Genomic DNA, 22,818 nt, shown 5'->3' with positions numbered 1-22,818 from the left:
GACTACAGGAAGATCAGAGAACTCTTGACAGCTCATTGATGTGCATACTAATCAATTGCTGATAAAATCGTTCACATTCTATCCAATTTGTTGGTTGAATGCCATTGTTACTGTACATATACACAGAGTTCTTGGAGCTCTGTCTGCCCACGTCTCAGATTGCAATAACTGAAATTCATCCAAGCAAACAGTTGCCAGTGTGCTTTATGGGATAAAGCCTACCATGTGTCTGCTCAGTCTTTGTCTTTTGCAGTTGATAACTGCTAACTGATGAGGGATGATTGGCTTAGTTCAGAAGATAATTCATCAGTTTATGCCAGCTGCTCTGAAAGATGCAGCTGTGTGGCTTCTCCATGAGAATATTTATTGGACCAAGATCAATATAATAACTGGCAGGTCACAAATCTCCATTTTGGGACAGGGATATTTGAGCATGTAGTGGTGGTGCAACTCCAGACACTGGATTATTGGATGAAACGGAATAGCAAGGCTTATTTCAATCTGGATGCAAGCTCAGGTTTGCCTTTGAAACTGCCTAGGTAATCCTGATGGACAATCCACAGCTACAGGGGAGTGCAGTTCTGCTGGTTTTTCTGTATCTCTTGGTTTTGCTCCTTCAGTACTGTCCAGCCATGGTGGCCTTCTGGGTTTTCTATATGGAATGTGGGTAGGAGGTACTATTTTGTGATGGCTGCTCTTACCTAGCATGTATATTTTAGAAGATAATGGAGATGGCATGACTTTTCGTGTTTCTTGGGAATCTACTTTGAGCCCAATGCTGTTTAATGTGTTCATGCATCTGCTGAGAGAAATTGTCTGGAGACTTGTCTCATTAGCATCTTGGTGACAACCAGTTCTACTTCTCCTTTGCATCAAAATCCATTGAGATGGTAGAAGTGATGAATCAGTGCCTAGTGTCTGTAATGGACTTAGATGAGAGCTAATACTGAAACTCAATCTGGGCAAGCTGGGAGATACTACTAGTGGGTGATTCAGTTGATGTGGAAAGATGTTTCTTGCTTACTCTTGATGTGGTTACTCTTGCCCTTAAGAAGCAGATTTGCAGCTTGGGTATGCTGTTAGAGATCCAGCCTTCATTTGGAATATTTAAGTATTATGTGTGGCATTAAATGCCTTTACCAGTTTCAGCTGCTGGTAGACAGAACAAGCTTTGGCACAGCTACAAGTTCTTTTCCAGGTTAGATTATTACAGCATGTTGCATGTAGGGGCTGCCTTTGAAGATGGTTCAGAAAATTTTAAGTTGTTCGGAGTATATCAGCCTGGACATACATAAAAGCATCTGAAAAGATTTTCATCATCTTCCATTGTGTTTCTAAGCTGAATTCAGGGTACTGGTTTTGACATTTAAAAGTCCAAAATGGCTTCATACTAGGGTATTTAAGGGGCCATTTTCTCCCATATGAGCATGCCTTATACTTAGGATGCATTTCAGAGGTCCTATGCCAGTAGAAACTGGGTTTGTGGTGTTTGGGAGGAGAGCCTTTATAGGGGTGTTGCCATGTTTATGGAATGTTTTCTCTAGACATTTTGAGAATGATACCAACACTTGTTTTTGATTCCAGGTCAAACCCTTTCCCCCTCAAGACTTCTAGTGGTTTATTATATTGTTGCTTATTCTGGCTTTACATATATATTTTTTAAATGCATTTTAAAAAAACTTTATATCTCTGAGTAAATATTGCTATCTGTTGTTTTTATTATATATTGTTACTCTTTTTCTGGGCTGTTTTTAAATAGAAAAGCGGTCTAGAAATGTGTGTCTAAATAATACATGATGGCTTGGAACATAAGTAGTGCAAACAGAATGCAAGAGGACCTTCCCCTCCCCATCCCCTGAATGTCCCCCAAAACCTCTTGGGTGTGTGTGTGAAGGAATCCTTCTAAACACCGTGGAATGAAGTGTGGGAAGCTCTGTTGCAAACAGAATAGTGTTCACACAAGTTAGCTCTAATCAATTTTGTGTGATTCCCTTATTCCTCAGCAGCCCCCCCATATCCTGTCCTGTTCAGAAGAATATCTCTACCCTGTCAAGACAACTTTTGGGGAGTGCAGAGGGAGGAGGGGATCCATCTATATTAGCTTGAATTCCAAGTAGCTTCTGCTTGTGTTACTGAGGACTCAAGCAAATATAGACAGATATTTGCTTGCTTTGCCCTTTTGCAGGGGAGACTGATGGAAGTTGTTTTTTCTGCATTTTCAGAGTTCAGGAATGGAATGTATTGTAGTCTGTATGAAGTTGTGGAAAAGACTAGATCAGGAAGTAATTTGGAAGGTTTACTTCAAAGGCTAGAGACAGACAAACTAGTGAGTATACAGTCTTTTCATAACTTTACTATGTATGTAGTTGTTACATTGAGAGTTCCAAGAATAATTTGGTCAGCTTATATTTTTTGACAATACACCATGAGCAGTCTAGTACATGTCACCTTGCTGTACACTTCAGTGGGTATTCCAAATTTAAAATATGTTTAGTGTTGGAGCATTTTTTTATGGTGTGTAAACTCTGTAAACTTCCTTTTTTCAGGTTATTATAAAACCGCTTGTAGACAGGGGATATCTCTTGCTGCTTTCTTCTTATCAAATGGCTTCCCCATATGGTATGCAACTTGTTTCTTCATCAACAATTTAGTTTCTTTTCTTTTAATGAACAACTTCATTATTTTATGGTTTGCATTTTTTTAATCAGATAACCGAACAGGAAAGCCTCATGTTCTGCAAGCATTGTTTCTCTTTCGGAATCCTAGAGGTGTAGTGACTTCAAGTAAGTTTTAAATCTTTAATGTAGAAGTATATTATTTGTTAAGTGTAATATTTATTAGTTTCCTTATCAGCTCTTTATCATAAGGTCCCAGGGTGGGTTATAACAAAACAAACAATTATAAAACAGGTGAAACAGTTACAACCATAAAACAAGAAAAGTGTAAAAATAATTCCAAATATAACAAAACAAACATTTAGAAACAATTCCATGTACATCAACAGTTATTAGTTCCAATGCAGATGCAAACTGCGATAAAGATCTCCACTTAAAAGGCTGATGCAATACTACAGATGTAAAAATAGTGTTCAGCGACCTAGCCCTGTGACATGAGCAAGGGGAGTGGGGGGAAGACAGTAAAGACAGCCTTGGTTTTCCTGTTGACATTGGGCAGGAGCGCAGTCAGGAGGCTTGCTGGCCATGACCATCAGCAGGCTTTGAGGAGCAAGATGAAGACCAAGATTTGGATGTCTGTTTTGTTGCCAAGGTGATATGGTTACAACTGACATACCTCAGGGCCTTGGATGCTTCGCTTGAGATTGAAAGACCTCTCAGAGCATATGTAATATGTAGCTCTTGCTAGGTGGTGGGGGCCAATGAGAAGGCTTATCTGCTGGCAGTGACAGAGTACAGTGCAGAAGAGGATTAAGAATGCTATTTAGCTCCTTTCTCCTCCTGAGGGGTGACAGGGCTTATATGGTGGGTCTTCAAGATGCTGCCAAAGAGAAACTATCCTATAAGCCTCAAACTTTAATACTTACTATTTATTTTATTTTTGTTTATGAGATTTCAACCCTGGCTTTCTGAGGTTTACAACCAGTCAAAGCAGCTTACATATATTTAAAATCACAATAAAACATCAATAAAGGAATGCAGAATTGATAATTATACAAATTTTGCTGTGACTAATCAGTTCATACGTTCATAAGTTAGTTCTGTAGACTAAAGTGACTTGCTTCCTAGTAATTGTGGTTAGAACTGTAGGCTTGATTTCCTGACTGACTGACGTCCTAATGCACTCTTCATAGAATGGACTTAGTCAAAGGATCAATAATAGTGGTTTGTCTTAACAGAGAAGAGAATGATGGTTCTTTGTGGTGTCTAGGAAGCCCCACACATGGGTTCTGTGCCTCTTACAGGAAGACTGTAGCTAGGCTAAGAGTTTACCTGGTGATACATGGGAGCAGGGTTATGCTTAAAATCAGCAGCCAAAGAGAGGGAGATCCTCAAGGTGCCAAACCAGCAAACGGTAGAGAATTTTGAATGATAATTTTTTATTGCAGCCCACTGTGTTTAGGTGTTAATGCAACCCTTGGTCAAGGGCAATCTGCAAAAGTATATATACAAACACCATTAAAATCAGTTATATTCTAAAATGTGGAAAGAAGTACATACATATATCTGCTCAAAGTAAATAAAAAACTGCATGATGCTGGCCAAATACTGAAATTAATAAGGAAAGGACAACCAAAATGAAACATAATGAAAAATGAACACTAAAAACCTTTCAAAAACTAAAACTGGTTACATGTGAACTCAACACAGAAAATTTAAACAGAGCTATTAACTAAGTAGGATAAACCATAACAAAGAAAATGGAAAAAAGGATTAGAATAGGTGACTGGGAATACCTTGTGCAAATAACAAGCTCGTGCCTCATCAGTGTAACAAACTAAATTTTTAAAAGCAGCTGACTCTTAAAAGAAGAAAGATAAAGAGCACACCCACTCATGTGGGTGTAGCCACTTACTAAAGGGAGGATGGTTTCTGAATTCTAAAAGGTATATGATGCTGATTTCAATGAGAGTAACTACTTCTTAAAGGTAGATACAAGCATTCATATAGGCGGCACTAACTGGAGTGTATGGTAAAAAATAAATGCAACAAAGCCAGTGATCTGAATTCTTCATTAGAACCAATGGGAGAGGGAGCCATACTCCATGAGATGGTTTCTGCTTTCTGCCATGGAGTCCTGTTGCCAGATGTCTGCTGCGTTGCAACATGGTTGCAGCCCTCAACCTTTGTCACTATCATTTGGATATGAGGTCCTTGGCAGATGCTGGTAGGTAGTGTTCAGCAGTTTGCTGTCCTAGTGCCTGCCTTCACCTGTGTTAATTATGCTTGTTAGTCTCATGAGATTATACTGAGACCACAAAGGAGGACAGGTCTGGTTACCTGCAACTATAGTCAGAGTGGTCCTCTGTGCAAACAGCCCACTGTCCTTTACTATTGAAGACATGAAGTGACTGGGAAAGTGGGAGCCACACCCCTTAATGTGTGCACATGGAGGGTGCAGGCAGTGCCTGTCAAACTTTGTGTCAGTGGCAAGGAACTACTTTCAGCCTGAGGTCCACATTTGAGAAGGCCAACTTTGTTCCAAAAAACAAAAACAAAGTAACCAATAAGACCAGGTCTCACGCCACCAGTTCAAAGCATCACAGTCCATATTGCACATCAAAGCGTAGGAAATAAAGAATTGTTTCAGTTCTCATGCCAACAATGAAAAGCAACAAAAGAACTCATCATGAACAGAATACAGCATGGAATTCCCCCCCCCGCAGCAATATTTCAGTACTCCAGACCCTCTGCCCCCAATAAATAACACAGCCACACACTCAAGATAATTGAAAAAAAGCACCCCAAGACATAACTTGTTGACATCTAGTCATAGCAAGCACAGTTTCTTACCGGTCCACTTTTAAAGAAGTATTCTACTTTAAAATTGAGCAAGTTTTGAAAGCTGCTGCTGTTCCAAAGTTTGCCATCTTCTCTTTTCTGGGAGGGAGAGGAAGGTGGTGCTGCATACAGGAAGCAGCAAACTTCTGAACATCATACCAACCACCTCAAACTACCACTCCCAAACAGCTCCAATTACCACACAAAGTGAGAATCAGGAAAGGAGTCATCAGTTTCAGTGGTGTCCCTTCTACTGCACACAATGAAGCAGCACTGCAAGCAGTTTAACACATTACAAATAATGGTTAAAAGAGCCATGTAAAGCGTCTGTGGAATTCATATGTTTAGAATAATTTAGAGTCAATATGTTTTCCCCTCAAATTGATAAAAATAACCTATAAAAAGTGAGTCATGAGATGTTGTGTGATGCAATTCACCAGGCATCTGCAACTCTTTGTCAGCCGGGTAGCCACTCTAAATCTGGTTAATTTGTCTATCATAAATTTATCTTTAGAGCTGAAATCCTATTTCCTGCTATCTTATCATTGGCTTTTGGAAGTACCCTTTATCACAGGGGTAGGGAACATACCTAGAGATGTTGCTGCTTTACAACTCTCATCTCCCCTGACAAATAGCATTGGCTGGGGCTGATGGGAGTTGCATTCCACCAATATCTGGAGGACCACAGGTTCTCCATCCTGTCTTATGAGGTTCAAAATGATTTTTCCCTTGGTTTAGAATGTAAGATTAATATAGTAAATATGGTGCCCAACATGTGGAATGCTCACCCATTGAGATCAAGTGAGCACCAACTGTGGGGTGTTTTTGCTACTAATTTGAAGACATACTTGTTCACCCAGGCTTTCTCTGACACTCAGTGTTAATTCCAGCCATTGTGATGATTTTATTGTTGATTATTTTTATAATTATGTTTTATTATTGTGTGAACCACTTTGGTATTTTGTAAATGAAAATCAGTATAAAATCTTTAAATGAATGATGAATTTACTTGGAGAGCGCTATGAATAGGAAAGCTATATGAGTATTTTATGATAGGGTTCCTTCAAGTTTTATGATGGTATGGTTTGAAACTGTAGCACCAGAAATGCCATACAAAGAGACCCGACAGTGAACATATAAAGGCTATTCTCAAAACTATGGGATACTCTTAGGCACAAATATGGGAAGAAGAATGATTTTCCAGAGGTGGTAAGCACAGGACATGGTGGGTTATACCACCCTCTTTGGCTGGAGACAGGAAACACAGGCTGGTCTCGTCTGTTGGGCACGCCCTCCATATGTCCAGTACTCTTAGACACAAATATGGGGAGAAGAATGATTTCTTATAATACCCTGCAAATGTAAATTGCTGTCGATGGATCTCCTAATGTAATTGATGCTTGCTTTTTAACCCAGAGCTAGTGTGGTTTAGTGATTAGGCCTCAGGGTATGAAGGTTCAGATCCTCCACTCGGCCATGAAGCAGACTAGATGACTTTAAGCTTGTCATTGTTGTGCACTTTTATGTACTTCAAAGGGTAGTTTTGAAGACAAAATGATGAAGGAGAACTGTGTATACTATTGTGTGCTCCTTGGAGGGAAGGCAGAATATAAGTTAAATATGCATTAATAGTTCTGTTGCTTGCTTAAATGGTTGATTTTCCCCGTCCCAATTGTCTTTCTGATTTTATTTTGAACATAGCACTAAAAAATGAACAGAAAAGTGTGAATATGTCGACACTGCAGGAAGCCCATGTGGTGATGCCAGAACTTACAATATTTATTCAGTCGCTACATTATGGTTATGTTCATTCTCGTAAAGACCCTAAATCTGACTTAAATACTGTGGTGGAAAAGTACATAAATGACTATGTGAAACGATACAGTAAATATAAAGAGTTCATTTTATATGAGTATAGCACAACATTGGATGAGAAAAGGCGTCTATATTGTGCACCAAAAAACAAATCCAACCTTGAAAGCTCTTTGCACGCCTATATTTTTGGTTCTGAAGCCTACCAAATTCCTGTTTCTAAAGCCAAAAAAATAATGGATGGTTATCGAAAGCCTCAGCAGTTCAGTCCTATTTCAGATTATGAAGCCACAGAAGAAGAATCTGACTACACAAAAAGAAAAGCTGGAAAAAGAAATGGTTCTAAGTGTGAAAGTGTAGTTGTCAAGAGAAAGCCTGGTCAACCTGGGGACTATGATCAAGAAAGTATCAAAGAGTTGATTAACTTAATTCAGTGTAAGAAGAAAAATGTAGATAGAGACTCTGACACTGAAGATAGCAGAAGCGAAAGCAGACTGAAACGAAAGCTGGATATTAAGAGAGAGCGACCACAGAAACATTTAAAAACTAGTGGTTCTTCAGAAGACATTTCTCTATATGAAGGTAAGTGCTTTCATATGCTACTGTTGACTTTGGAAGTATATGGCTTAATCTGCTTCTTTGCCAGCTGTGTCAGGAACTTGCTGCTGTATAGTCCTAGCACAGCTAGAAATTCATTGCAGGCATGGAATTCCATGAAGGACCTGCTTAATTAGAATCAATCTTACTAAATTAATCTAATATTTGTGTTCAGAAAGGCAATAATTTGTATTAACTACTAATTTTATTGCTTGTGTGAACTGTATGTATGCAGTTTTTGCTACTTATTTATATTTATTTATATTTCATGACCTGGTACAGTATGCTTTCTATTAATATTGTCAGTTGAACAGTTGTCCTCTTGACATTTCAGTAAATGAAAGAGACTGGAGGATAAGGGAGATGGGCTTAAGTTCAGAAACACATTAGCCACACTGAAATCCATTGCATTTTGGATTCCCTCACAAATGGTTTTGCTTTCCCAGGTCCCATTTACTAAACGGGGTGGGTGGGGAGAACCTAGATAATCTCCCAGAGCAGAGTCCTGTTCAGAGGGGTTTTCCTCTGCTATGATGTTCTGGCTAAAAAAGTAAGTGGCTTGCGAGGTGATGGTTTCTCTGCCTGTTCCGCCCTCACAAAAAGAAGCACTCACACCACCACTACCGAAGCTATCGCTCCCCATCCTTCTCTCCTGAGTTCTCGCTCTACATTCCCTCCTCTTCCACTTCATCCAGCGGCAGCCTGGCTGGGGGAGGTGCGGGGAGAGCAAGGACTTTCTCCTGGTTGAGACAGAAAATAAAGTGCAAAGAGAGCACAAACACTTTATGCATGGCCTCTCTTTATCAACCGCTCCTAGCACCTCAAGCCATTTTCCCCAAGGTTTGAGGGAGAGAGCTCTGGTCCTGTCAGACTCCTCAGAGTGGGGGAGGAAGGAGGGGGAGCTTTCAGGAGATGATCTCCCCCGCTTAAGCACCTCTATTAGACAGACTTCTTTCCCATTCTGGTTTGCAAAGAAAGTCATGGTGTCCCTTGAATTCAAACCCCCAAAGAAACCAAATAACCAGAGGAGCAGGAGGGAGCTGATCCGGATTCCTCAGATGTGTTCCCCAGATCAGAGGCCCAATACGTAACCATCTCATTCCTCAGGTTTTTCACATATACCCTTGTGGAGGAATGGGAACATCCAGCCAAACCTTAAGTCCCTCATTCTGTTTCTAACAAGCTCTACTCCCTGCCTACCCCATTATGGACAGCCTTCAGGTTACCACCACTGATTAATCAGTCTCTGCCCAATCACTGGGGGCTAAAACAGCTATTCTCAAGGAAGAGGAGGGCACTCTGACAGACCAGAGTGACAGGCACAGTGATGCCACCCTCCGATGTGCCCATGAGGCAGTAACCGTGGTCCTGAGGGCAGCTACAGCTAATTCCTTCCTGGCTTGAGCTGCCATTAAGTGAGCAAAAATACTCATTTCCGAAGTTCCACCTGAAGGCAGACACATCGGGTAAGGACTCAGCAAACTGGCCAAGACTGCAGAGTTCCTAGCAGATTCCTCCATGGGTGCCATCCAGTACTCTGCTCTGGCTGTAGCCTATGCAGCCATGGCTAGAAACTGAGGAAAGGAAGAAGGCTCTTCCTTGTGCCCACAAGCAGGAGGACCACAATTCATGTAAGAAGCCTTCTCAGTTCTTTTGTCCCTGTGGATATCGATTCCCTACAGGACCACACACCATTTCCATAGAATTTCTCCAAACACCAAAGTTACTCCAGCTCTTCCAATGGGAACTTCAGTAAGCAGCAACACTATACCAAATTGAATCCTAAGCAATACTATGCATGATGGCAGGGGACTCAAGGCTGGAGCCGTCTACAACATATACTGGCAGCTTCAATGGATTCCACCTTGGATCAGTGGATCCTAGACACTGTGAGACTCATCCATTGAATTCTCAGCCATCCCCAGGGACAAATGGTGAACCACTGTACAGTTGCGCAATCCAGAGAAGCTCCACAGGGCACTAGACACCATTGTCCACCTCTTAGAGATAGGAGCAACAGAGCCAGTTCCAGAAATCAGCAATCTTCTGGGATATTCTCTGTGTTCTTTACTTTTTCCATGCCATCCTGAACTTGACATTTTTGCACAAATTTGTGCTTCCAAAGAAATTCAAAGTGGAGACCCTTGGATCCATCACAGGCTCTACAACCTGGAGACTTCATGGTGTCAGTAGACTAGATGGAGGCATATCTACACCTGATCTGGACTAACCACTGATCCTTGCTTTGCTTTGTCCATAACAAGAATCAGTTCCAATATTGGACAATGCCTTTGAGTTGTTTTTGGCTCACTGAGTATTTGGCAAACTCATGGTCACACTGGTGGCTGCCTCTGCCCCTGGGGAGTCCGTATCTCAACAACCTACTGGTCCAAGCTTCATCTATTTCCAAGGCCAGGAAGGACATGGAGGCCAGACTTCACTGTCTGGAAGACTGTGTGTTTATGGTCAGCAAAGCAAAGAGGAACCTAGATCAAAGTCAGTGCCTTCAACACCAGGGAATAGTCCTTGACACATCTGAGTCAAGTCTTCCTGTCTCAGGAGACAGTGCCTAAGCTACAGGCACAAGTCCTATCTTGTCAATCATCTGTTCCAGTCTCCCTGATGGACCTTGCCAGACACCAAGGATCTATGATGCAACTGCATTTGGAATGCTATGTACAGTTCTAGTTGTGTAACCTCAAAAAAGATACAGAGTTGGGAAAAGGTTCAGAAAAGGTCAACCAGAATGATCAAGTGGATGGAGCAACTCCCTGATGAGGAAAGTTTGCAGCATATTTGGGGCTTTTAATAGAGAAAAGGCGAGTAAAAGGGAACATGACAGAAGTGTATAAAATTATGAATGGCAAGGGGAAAGTGGATAAAGAAAAGTTATCTCTCATAACGCTAGAACTCATGGACATCCAATGAAGCTGAATCTTGGAACATTTTTGATGGTTGTGCTCTACCTCCACTATTGGAGGCAGTATTCTTCTGAATATCACAAGTGTGTGCTTAGGTCCTGCTTGCAGGCTTCCCACGGGTATCAGTCCTATGTCTTAATCAGGACAGACAACATTGCAGCCAAAGCCCTTGTCAAACACTGGGGGACCCACTCTGGCCCCTTACATAGATCAGTCTCTTACATAGATCAGTATGCAGTGCCATCTCCAGCCATATGGAGAATGTGGACCATCTATATTCAGAATGTGTTTAACGCACTAGCTACTAGTTAATCAAGGAACAGAAGAGGCCTTACACGGGGAAGCGTTTCTCCAGATCACCCAGAAAAGGGGTCTCCTGTGTATAGACCTGTTTGCCTCCTGGCTGAGCTCAGTATCAGCCACCCTTGGCACCTTTTGTATTCATTTATTTATTATATTTATTAGTTACTTCTTTCCAAAAAGAAACTCAGAGCAGTGTACAACATTAAAAACTGATAGAAAAAAAGAATAAAAGCATCCTAAAATCCTCATGAAATATATAAAAACAAGATCCAGTTTTTCCCCACCCTGACTGAAAACAAACAAAATTCAGCTCCAAAAGCCTGGGTGAATAAGGATGTTTTTACCTGGTGCCTAAAAACAGGCAGTGATGATACCAGACATGATTCCTTGGGGAGAGCATTCCACAGATGGGGAGCCACTACTAAAAAGGCCCATTCTCATGTTGCTACCCTCCGCACCTTTCTTGGAGAGAGCAAATGAAGTAGGGCCTCAAATGGCGAATGCAGGGCCCACGTTCGTTCATTTGGGGAGAGGTGGCCCTTGAAGTGTTGGGGTGTTGAGCCACATAAGGGTTTATAGATCAAAACCAGCAGTTTAAATTTGGCCCGGAAACTAATTGGTCGCCAGTGCATCCATTGCAGACTTGGTGTTATACATTCTGAATGTCTTGTCCCTGTCAGCAGTCTGGCTGCTAACTTCTGCATTAGCTACAGTTTCCAAACTGTCTTCAAAGGCAGCCCCATATATAAAGCATTGCAGTAATCTAACCTAGAGGTTACTAGAGGATAGACAATAGAAGTTAGGCCATCCCTGTCCAGATAGGGACATAGCAGGGCCACCAGCCAAAGCTAATGGAAAGCACTTCACGCCACTGAAGCCTCCTGGGCCTCAATTGACAGTAGTGGATCAGAAGCACCCCCAAACTACACACCTCTCCTTCAAAGGGAGTATATAACCCCATCCAGAGCTGCCAGTGCCCCACCCATCTGCTCTAGGGAACCCACCAACAGTGCCCCAGTCTTAGCTAGATTATGTTTCAGTTGGCTGTAATCCAGTCCATTACTGAGGCAGACATTGATGTAGTACATCCATTGCTACTCCTAGATGTAAAGGAGAGATAGAACTGCATATCATCAGCATAAGACAATGCAGTCCAAATTTCTGGATGACCCCACTCAGCAGTTTCATGTAGAAATTAAGCAGCATGGGGAGATAAAATTGAACCCTATGGGACCCCATACTAAAGGCTCCATGAGCCGGAATAACACACCTGCAGTGCCACCCACCCCCAACTCAGATAGCCGTTCCAGAAGAATACCATGGTTGATGCTATCAAAATCCCCTGAAAGGTCAAGGAGGATTAAAAGAGACACACTCTCCTGACAAAGGTGGTCATACAGGGCGATCAAGGCAGTTAGCATGCCAAAACTGGAATCAAACCCTCATTGAAATGGATCAAGAAAATCAGTTTCGACCAAGAGAGCCTGGATCTACCCGCAACCACGCACTCAAGAACTTTGCCCAAGAAGGGAACATTAGCGACCAACCAATAATTATTTCGATTTTCTGAACCCAGGGAGGATTTCTTAAGAAGTGGTCTTTCCACCGCCTTCTTTAAGAAGGGGGGACCTCCTCCTCTTGCAAGGAGGCATTAATCACCTCCCTGGCCCATCTGGCCATTCCTTCCGTGCTATTTTTTTACCAGCCATGAGGGTCAAAAGCACAAGTGGTTTCCTGAACTGAATCAAGCACCCTGTCCATGTACTTGAGCTTTACTAACTGAAAATCATCCAACACAACAGGACTGGTTAGTGTGCTGGACACCCTGAGATTCATCTGCTAGAACAGTGGAGTTGAGGTCCTACTGGATGCAAGTAATTTTATCCTCAAAATGTTTTGCAAACAAGTCACAGCAAGTCACCAGAGGTTCTACCATTTCCTTTGGGCCAGACTGCAAAAGGCTGCACTCTATCCAGAAAAGCTCTGCTGGATAGCACAGTATGGATGAAATGGAAGTGGCAAAGTATATCGCCTTTGCTGCCTTCACTGTCATGGAGTAGGCTTGATAATGGGCACTCACCAGTGTTCGATTGCATTCATCTGGAGTTTTCCTTCACTTGCATTCAAGCTGTCTCCCAGCTTGTTTCATTGTCTTTAGCTCTGGTGTGTATCAGCAATCAACTGGGCTCTATCAAGTGGGAGAGTGTCCTCAGGGCTGATTGTGTCCATGATCTGGGGCAGCAGAGTATTCCACACATCAGCCAGAGCTTCACTAGGAACGCCAGTCATACTAGCCAGTTTCTAGAGACATCTGGAAACCATTTGGATCCATCATCCTCCAAGGGCGGACCATCCTAATAGGTCCCCCGCCTCTGCAGAAGGGAAAAGAAGCTAAAAGCACTGAGGCCACATTCACATTGTACAATTATTCCACTTTAAACAGTCATGGCTTCCCCAAAGAATCCTAGGAACTGTAGTTTGTGAAGGAGTGCTGAGAGTTGTTAGGAGACCCTTATTCTCTTCACAGAGCTTCAATTCCCAAAGTTCACTAGGAAGAGGGACTGACTGTTAAATCACTCTGCAATTGTAGCTCTATTAGGTGTATGGTTTCCTAACAACTCCCATCACCACAAACTACAGTTCCCAGGATTCTTTGGGGAAAGCCATGGCTGTTTAAAGTGGAATAAATTGTGTGAATGTGGCCTAAATCTCAACAAGAGGTGATCTGACCATGACAAGAGGCTAAAGTTAATATATCCCACACTCAAATCACCCTCTTCCTGCCTGGTTGAGAATACAATACCCAGAGTGTGGCCTGCTGACATGTTGGAACAGCCCCATGGTCATGGCAGCCTTTAATTCCTGAGCTGCCCCACAGTTAGTGGCCTTGGCATGGATGTTGAAGTCTCCCAGAACCAAGAGTCTAAGAGTTCTTAGCACCACCTCTGAGCACCTCCGTCAGCTCAGGCAGGGACCTTCCCGTTCACCTGAACCTACTTTTCCAGGGGCCTGTTGTCCATCCAGATCTGGCCTAGCTCCTTAGTGTGGCACCACCTGAACTCTGCAACTCCCTGTCTATTGACTTTGTTTGTTTTGTTTGTTAAATTTATATGCTGCCCTTTGTTCCAGAAGGAGCCCAGGGTGGCAAATAACAAACGATAAAACACTAAAAAACAGCTTAAAGCAAACATACTTTAAAAAATCTTAAAAACAATTTTAAAATTGTTTAAAAACATCTTAAAAACAATTTCAGTACTGATACAGACTGGGATAAGGTCTCTGTTTAAAAGGCTTATTGAAAGAGGAAGGTCTTCAGTAGGTGCCAAAAAGGCAATAGAGAGCGCACCAGTCTAACATTTAACGGGAGTGAATTTCAAAAGGTAGGTGCCACAATGCTGAAGGTTCACTTCCTGTGTTGTTCAGAATGGACCTCCTGGTGAGATGGTTTATGTGTTAGGCAGACACCTTCACTATCTTTTTATATGCCTGCTGAAAACCTTTCTGCCTATTCAGACACATAAATTAGTTATATTTGTTCTAATGTTTTATGGATAGTTTTATGTTTTTAACTGGTTTGTGTATTTTAGCCATGTTTTATATATAAATGAACCTGTTCGCTGCTTGAAGATACTTATTTTGAGCAAGTGGTCTATAAATTGTCTATATAATAATGTATTTTATATCAGTTGTGTTAACTCACTAAAGGATGACAAACAATTTTTAGCATAACTTACTGGTTTTTCCCCTTTCCCCACTCCTCTCCTGGTTTCTAGGGGGAAGAGCATCAGGATCACTTCTTTCAATAATACATGACCTTGGTGGACGTGATACAGATTTGAGACAGCAAAATGTTGCTGATCCTCCTGTTCCTGACATAGCTGTATGTGGTGTCCTAAATTTGATTTCAGAAATGGTTAAACATGTTTCAGTAGAAACCTATTCAAGGCAAACTGTTAAGTACAACTCCATTCCACCACAGATCAAGGAAGAACCTGACCATCATACTGCACAATCTGAAAACACTCAGTTCAAGGACCTTAAAAGCCCAGTCAAGCTAGAAACCAATGCATTATGTTTGCCTTATTCTGCCGATGTTTCTGTCAGTGAAGTATACACTGATCATGCATTACATTTAAAAGTAAGAACTTCTTTAAGAATATTATTTTTACTATTTTTCAAAATCTCAATATATATTTTTGGAGAATATAAAATAGGATTATTTTTTAGCCTTTGTGTCTATGGCCTCTGAGTCTTATAATCTGATTGTTACAATGACCCAACTTGTGAAGTGATGAAAAGGAAAAGAGGGTAGATTGTGTAAGATCACTGGAAAATTCTCTCATACATACAGTTCTCAATTATAGTAATCGGGGAGGAATAAGAGTGGTATGATAGGATACCTTGACATGAAGATGCTTTGTTGTAATGAACCAACTGCACTTGTGTCAGCTAAATTAATACATTGAAGTGGCTAACAGCTTTAACTTGAAACTGAAGAATAATTATCAACTGAAATAACTATGTATTCTCCCATGCATGCAAGATGATCTCAGGTGGGGTTTGAGCTCCACCTTGTAGTCAAAGGCAGAATAGCACTGATTTTTCTTGCCTCTTCTAGCTTCCCCTTAGCCTCGGGAAAACAGTTTTTCTGTTCATCCTTCACTGTGTGTGGTTGAATTCTTTGCGCTCTCTGCTCGCTTCTGTGATTCTGCCCTTCTTTCAGACTGGTATTCTGTGGATTTATGTTGTATTTGTGTGTGCGTTCTGTCTTTTACTATACTAACGGGGAGGAAAACTTTGTTACCACTTATTTTTATAACTTCCACCATTTTCCCTTTCTGCACTTTGTTCTCTCCTCTGCAATGGCTGGAGCATTGGCAAAGCACAGCCAACAAACCAGCAGAGCAAGCCCTTAGCTGCCCAAATGGCTGGAGAACCGGCAAAGCACAGCACAGCCGATGAAACTGGCAGAGCAAGCCCGTAGCCGCCCAACTGCCACTCTGCTTGCTGGCCAGATGTGCTACATCTGATCTCCTGCCCCACTATGGGGAAATCTGAGGAAAAGTCAGCTGTGCCAGTAAGGAAGGCCTGGCTGCTGCCGCCATTACTGCAACTTCCTGCCTCCCAATTCGCTTCTACAAGTGCAGCAGGAACTCATACAGCTACCGCCAACCCCTCCAGCAGGCCAGAGGGTGCTTTGGCAGTCTCATTGGTCATAGGAAGGGACTCCCCAGTAAGGTCAGCAGTGACTCTCATGCCAGTTCTTCAGCCCTTTACTATAGCGGGTCTCAAAGACCGTGAGGAGCCAGATACTAGACCCATGTTATTTTCACTGGAATACTAGCCTGATCAACATGGAGAATCTGTTTTGGTGGGAAACTGCACAGTAGCTTGCCTCTGAGGGCGATTTGTAGGGCTCTAAGAGATGAGCAATTATCAGGGGAGGAAGGAGACCAACATAGAAGGCATTTAGCAACAATCTTCTCTACTAGGTCTTCTCCTGATACTTTTTGTGGATTTGGGGACTCAGCCACTATGCTGTCTAGCTATCTCCCATTGTCCTCTGAAGCATCCCTCTTGGTGGGAACGCTTCAGCAACACACTTCCTCAGAGAGTCTGCAGTTCCCATCCCCCTCCTGTGCATTTGCATGTAACTTTAGACATGCTAGTGTAGCTGAAAGAGATTTTGTTAGCAGACCTGTCTAAAGACTTGACTGCTACATTGCAACCGTTACTGGCTGCTGTACCTAATCCTAATGTCATCATTCTGTCCTCAGGGGCACAGCTTCAAGGGGCTCAGGTGCCTCAGTCTGTTCAGCCCCAGAATCCTCAGGTTCAGGGGACACCATTTCAAGGGGCTCAGCTGCCTCAGTCTGCTCAGACCCCAAATCCTCAGGTCCAGTTTACACATCCTCAGCAAATTTGAGGATTCATAGGCATGCCTCGCTGGACCTTCATGCGGTATCCATGGGCAGGGTTCATCAGCTATCTTCTGCTCAAGGTTCAGAGGAGGTTGATACGGATTTAATTGTACTGGATGAGGAAGAGTGGAGTGGGAAGTCTGAGTTGGAAGATGTATCTTCTAATCAGGTGTTTCAGGAACAACATTACTTACCATTCTATGTAAGGCCATGGAGACTCTCAACTTGAACAGTACAGAGGAGGCTCCTTCACAGGATTCCTCATCCTCTAGAGTGGCTTCTACATACCCAGACCCCAAGCCAAAGTCTCAAGTGGTCAAGCTCCCATCTTTGCTTCTGAAGGTCATTAAAACAGAGTTTGACACACCTTGACAATACAAAAAGTCTATACCCATTGTAAATAAGTATTATCTTATGGAGCAGTCATGTATAGACCAATTGAAGCTCCCTCTCATTGATGCCCCATTGCAAGGTCTAGTAAGCCACTCCCTAAATCCTAAAGATTTGGATGCAAAGGTCAAGGATGTGATGGAATGAAAGTTGGACTTAGGCCTCTGGTGAGGACTCAGTGCCAATGTTATGTCGATAAGGACTGTGGCCTCAGCTTCAGTCTTTGCACGAGCTACTATGCTGTGGTTGGAGGAGCTGTTCAACAATTCTCAGCAGGATCCTGCCCAAGTTCAAAAATCCCTACATAAAATTTCGCGACCGGGGGCCTTTATGGTAGACTCTTCAATGGATGTGGCCCAGTTTTCAGATAGGGCTTTGACGGCTGGCATATTTGCCCAAAGAAACTTGTGGCTTCATTACTGGGACGCGGACCTCACTGCGTGCTCCAACCTGGCTTCAGAGCCATATACAGGAGGCAGGTTGTTAGGGATGCAGCCTTGGAGAAGGTTTGAGTGGAGTCCAGGGATTAAAAATAAGGCAATCCCTTAAAGAGGGAGGACAAGCGCAGTTTTCACAAGCTTTATCACCCATATTCAACCAATCCTTCCATTCCTTTTGGCAAACAGGCAAGGGCAGAGATGTTTGGTCCTTTCACCCTTGGGGTGGCAGCTTTTCACTCCCTGTAGCCAGCAGCAGCAATTCTCCAGGAAGCCTGGCTCCAGTCAGCAGACATGAGGGAACAAACACCAATTCTGACTACACCCTTCCCCCCATGGGTGGTAGTCTGCAGAATTTTTCAGAGAAATGGAGCAACATCACTTAAGACCGATGGGGGCTGCAGACTCTAAGACAGGGTCTCCGACTAGAACTCACTGTGTTGCCACCTCACAGGTTCATCCCAACTCATTTTCCAACAAATCTGGTCAAGAGAGCCAGAGTTCAGGAGGCTATTCACCATCTCCTGGACATTGCGGCAATTGAGCCAGTGCTGCCAGGCGAGCACTACTTGGGTATCTGTTCCACCTTGAGGTTATATCAGAGTAAGTGGAAGTTTTTTTCAGCAGGGTGCCTGGAACAATGTTGCATATCGAAGAGAGCAGCTCTTAAGGAAATTTTTTCTTTTCTTCAAGATGGATTGGCAATGGGTCTACGTCCTAACACTCTCTGTTGCTAAGCATCAGCTCTCTTGGCCATCCTCTCAAAGTCTCAAGATAAGCCTTTAAGTTCACATCCCTATTTGAGGTGTTTTCTGCATGGAGCGAGCATATCTTTACTACTTACCCAGCACCGTTTTCCATCCTGGGTTCTTCACAACGTGCTGACAACGCTTCAGAAACCACCGTTTGAACTGCTTAAGTCCGACCCTCTACGTCTACTATCCTTCAAAGTGCTGTTTCTGGTGGCAATTACTTCAGCCAGATGGGTATCAGAGATGAATGTTCTATCAGTGGATAAGCACTGCTGCGTTTTCCAAAAGGACAGGTTATTTTACACACTAATCCTCTTTTCTGTCCTAAAGCCCTTTCTGCCTTCCACTGTCAGCAAGAATTTGTGCTGCCTTTCTTCTGTCCCTCTCCTTGCTACCCAACCAAGAAGATGTGGCACTCCTTGGATGTGTGTAGGGCCCTGAAAGTGTACATTTCCAGAACCAAGCCTCTTTGTTTCTTTTCACCCTTTTTTGTTGGGGAAAAAATTTCAAGCTCCACTTTATTCACATGGATTAAGGCTTGCCAGCTAAGATCATAGCACATTCTCTCAGGTCAGCAGCCACCTCAGCAGCCTTTTTGCTTAATGCACCTCTTCATGAGGTATGCAGGGCGGCCATTTGGGCTATTCTGAACACATTTATCAAGCACTGCAACGTTGATAAGTATGCCTCAGCTGAGGCAGCCTTTGGGAGACAGGTTCTGCAGTTTGTTTGCCCAAAGTTACAGGCAGTGCCTCATTAACTTCCCACCCTTTATGGGTCAGCTTGGGTATGTCCCACCTGAATTCATTAAACATGCATAGGAGAAGAGACTTTTGGTTGTACCACAAAACAGTCTTCTATGTGCATATAAAGTTGATCTCAGGGCCTCTCCCTACATGGCTGAGGCTGCCTTCTGTGCTTCCTTTGCTGGGCTGATGTCTGAAATGTTCCTGACTGTTCCTGACTGGCATATTCTTGCCTATTATGTGTGTTATGTTCTTTGCCTGTTTTCCTCATCTATTTCTGTCTCCCGGTGTCCAGAGAGTGCGGTTTGTTGGTCTGTATGCACTGTTACAGTTATATATGTTTTTTCCATGTTTTGATATGGCTTGTCATTTGAAAACTGGTTTCTTAAGGCTAAGGGAAAGCTAGACGAAGCAAAAAAAAATCAAATGGTGCTATTCTGTATTTGACCACAAGGTAGATCTCAAAACCCACCTGAGATCATGCAAGTAGAAGACCGTTGTGAGGTAAGACCAAAGGTCTCTTCTACACTACACCCTTTCCCTATTTTGTATAATTAGACAATGTTCTAGATGCATGCTACCATTTTTGTTACTTTTTTTTTTGATGGAGGAAGACAACTAATCCCACGGATAAGGCTAATCGAATTTCCTTTCCTCTTCTGGTGGGGAACTCCCTCCCTCCCTCCCTCTCTCCCTTCATCCTTAGTAAGCTCTGCTATCCAGGGCCAGAATCTTCATCCTGGGTTTACCATCTGGAAGCTAAAGGGAGATAGACAGTTTTTTGCAGAGGTTTTGGTCTGAGGACAGCTATGGCAGCAAGGGGAAATGATGGAGAGTTTCCATCTATTTTTAAGAGTCAGTTCAATATACACATATATGGGGGACCCTCATAAATAGGAAGGGGAAAGGTTGGACTGTGGCAGAGTATATCAGGGCTCTGTTCTGTACAAGGGTTAACCTATGGAACTGCTGTAGCTCAGTGACAGTGCATACTTAGCATACAGAGGGTACCAGCTTCAATCCGCAGCATCTCTAGATAGAGCTGTGAAAGGCTGCTGTCTGAAATTTTAGAGATCCACTGCACAGTAGTGTGTTGAGTTAGCTGGAGTAATAATCTGACACTATATAATGCAGTTTTTGTTATGTTTTTATTTTTAAGTGTTTTATTTATATATTTATTACTGTTATTTTTTTATTACGTTTGTAACCTGCTCTTCCTCCCAGTAGGAGCCCAGGGTAGCAAACAAAACACGAAAAATACTCTAAAGTATCATAAAAACAGACTTTAAAATATATTAAAACAAAACATCTTTAAAAACATATTAAAACAAAAATTAAAATTGAAACAAAAAACTTTTAAAACATCTTAAAAAGCAATTCCAACACAGATGCAGGTTGGGATAAGGTCTCTACTTAAAAGGCTTGTTGAAAGAGAAAGGTCTTCAGTAGGTGCTGAAAAGATAACAGAGATGGTGCCTGATTAATATTTAAGGGGGGGGAATTCCAAAGGGTAAGTGCCACTACACTAAAGGTCTGCTTCCTCTGTTGTGTGGAACAGACCTCCTGATAAGATGATATCTGCAGGAGGCCCTTACCTGCAGAGCATAGGATTGATTGGGTATATAAGGTGTAAGACAATCTTTCAGGTATCCTAGTCCTAAGCTGTATAGGGCTTTGTATATCAAAACCAGAACCTTGCACTTAGTCTAGTAGCTAATGGGCAGCCATGTGGGCATATATCCAATGAATATAAGAAAAAAAAAAAGAAAACAAAAGTTGGGTGCCTGAAGCTGCCAAGAACAAATATATCAGTGTTCATAAAATGCATTTGAAGCAACAAACCCTCCCCACCCCCCTGGGAGATCACTGAATGAATAAAAACAAAGTACATCAGAGAAATAAAGAAAACTTAATGACAACCATATTTGTTTTGCTGTTGCTAGCAGATGTCCATATAGATTATCCAATAAATTTGGTGTTTCTTATTTTCCTATAATACTTGAGTCTTCAGGTGGTTGAGTACATAACAATGCAAGAGTCCTGTTATATCAGTCCAAAGGCCCACAAGCAAGAGCTCTCCCCATTTCTGATTCCTAGCAACTGGTATCTGACAGTGGAGCTATAAGAGTTCTGGACAGGTGGGTGAATGTATCACCTACAAGGATGCCAGGAAAAACCTCAAAACCTCATCTACTGATCTGTAAAAAGATGACGTGTAAGCAAAGACTTGGTTGAGGCTTGTACTCCATCTTGTTCCCCATCCTCACCAATTTATAGATCAGGATTTATGTTTATCACATAGTGTGTGCCTATTTAAATCTTGGGGGTGGTTACCCTTGTCCTGTCCTACTTTTTCTTGTTGAAGGTTGTTTTCAACCCCAGCAAGGCTCTACTAAGGGAGTGCAGGAGGTCTTTCACCAGAAGAGAGAAGGAAATTAGGTTTACTGTGAGCATTCTTTTCAGAATCTAAGAGGAGTTAGCTGCTCCATGATATCCTCTTTGGAACTGAAAGGAAGGAATACTCATAGTTGGGGGGAGAGAAAAATCTGACATGGAATGTTGATATCGGAGTAGATTGGCAGATCTTATAATGAAAGGAAAAAAATTGTTATTGCTACGATGTCTTTGAATTTTAAAGCCTAATCCAAAGAATTAAGATGTGGCATTGCAATAATAATGAGCCTTTACCACGTTTTAAGTAAATACAAGAACTGATTCTAGGTGTTCATAAGTGTTTCATGTAATATGATGGGGATCTGTGCTGGTTGATGACACAGATGGGTTAAATTAATTTGGTTTAATTGGTGTGAAATCTGAATTTGGCACTAACCAAACTGGATTTCAAGGGGAAAACTGTTACTTAGGTCATTTTGAGGGCAAACGCTTCTTTGGAAGTCAGCTTTGTTAAAATATATGGGACTTCTGAGTAAATGTGCATCAGATTGGAATATAAGAATATTTTTTAAAAGTGATTTGACTGGTGAACACATTTTGCCTATATTGATAGAAAGTCAAATTTCTTTTCATAGACGCTTAAAATATTTTTACATTGAGATCAGCTTTAACATGAGTTAAGTTATAATTATCAGCTGAAACTACTATGTTTGTGTTTAGGAACCCAGTACAGGGAGTGTAAGTAGCTTTGATGGCTGTAGCCCATGTCCTAGCACACCCATTGAACAGAACTATCACAGGCAGCATTCCTGCTCAAATAATATGGAATCGGCTGAAATGCATTGGAAACTGATTCCCATCACAGGTAAGTAACAGCTTTGTAAGTATAAAATGTAAAACTTTGTGTCTTCTGACAATAGCAGAGGGAAGTGTGCATTTAACTACATACTCCAGTATATCTTGGTCTCAGGTTATGCTAATAGTGTTTGCTTATGGCTGGAATTGGGCACATTAGGATATTGTCACTGAGGGAGTAAAGTTAGAAGAGACCAAACAGGCCATAAAATCTTAAATCTCTAGATAGTATTT

At 42.1% G+C, this 22,818-nt stretch overlaps 1 protein-coding gene across 12 annotated transcripts in view; it reads left to right on the top strand.

The window, feature by feature from the left end:
- Nucleotides 1-22,818, top strand: part of TASOR (transcription activation suppressor) — a 132,470-nt gene that overhangs the window by 33,789 nt on the left and 75,863 nt on the right. For 10 of the 12 annotated variants that reach the window (XR_009761484.1, XR_009761485.1, XM_061618269.1 and 7 more), the window contains exons 11-16: nt 2,223-2,326; nt 2,547-2,619; nt 2,709-2,783; nt 7,158-7,850; nt 14,863-15,227; nt 22,450-22,594. Coding sequence is in view for 10 of the 12 variants with exons in the window: in XM_061618269.1 (XP_061474253.1) it covers nt 2,223-2,326; nt 2,547-2,619; nt 2,709-2,783; nt 7,158-7,850; nt 14,863-15,227; nt 22,450-22,594 (1,455 nt within the window). In the remaining 2 variants the exon portion in view is untranslated. The remainder of the gene's footprint in view (nt 1-2,222; nt 2,327-2,546; nt 2,620-2,708; nt 2,784-7,157; nt 7,851-14,862; nt 15,228-22,449; nt 22,595-22,818) is intronic. The other 2 variants (XM_061618263.1, XM_061618267.1) reach the window with 2 other exon arrangements.

Source organism: Rhineura floridana, chromosome 3, assembly GCF_030035675.1.
Source record: "Rhineura floridana isolate rRhiFlo1 chromosome 3, rRhiFlo1.hap2, whole genome shotgun sequence".
NCBI lineage: Eukaryota > Metazoa > Chordata > Lepidosauria > Squamata > Rhineuridae > Rhineura > Rhineura floridana.
This window is presented reverse-complemented; position numbering and strand designations above follow the sequence as displayed.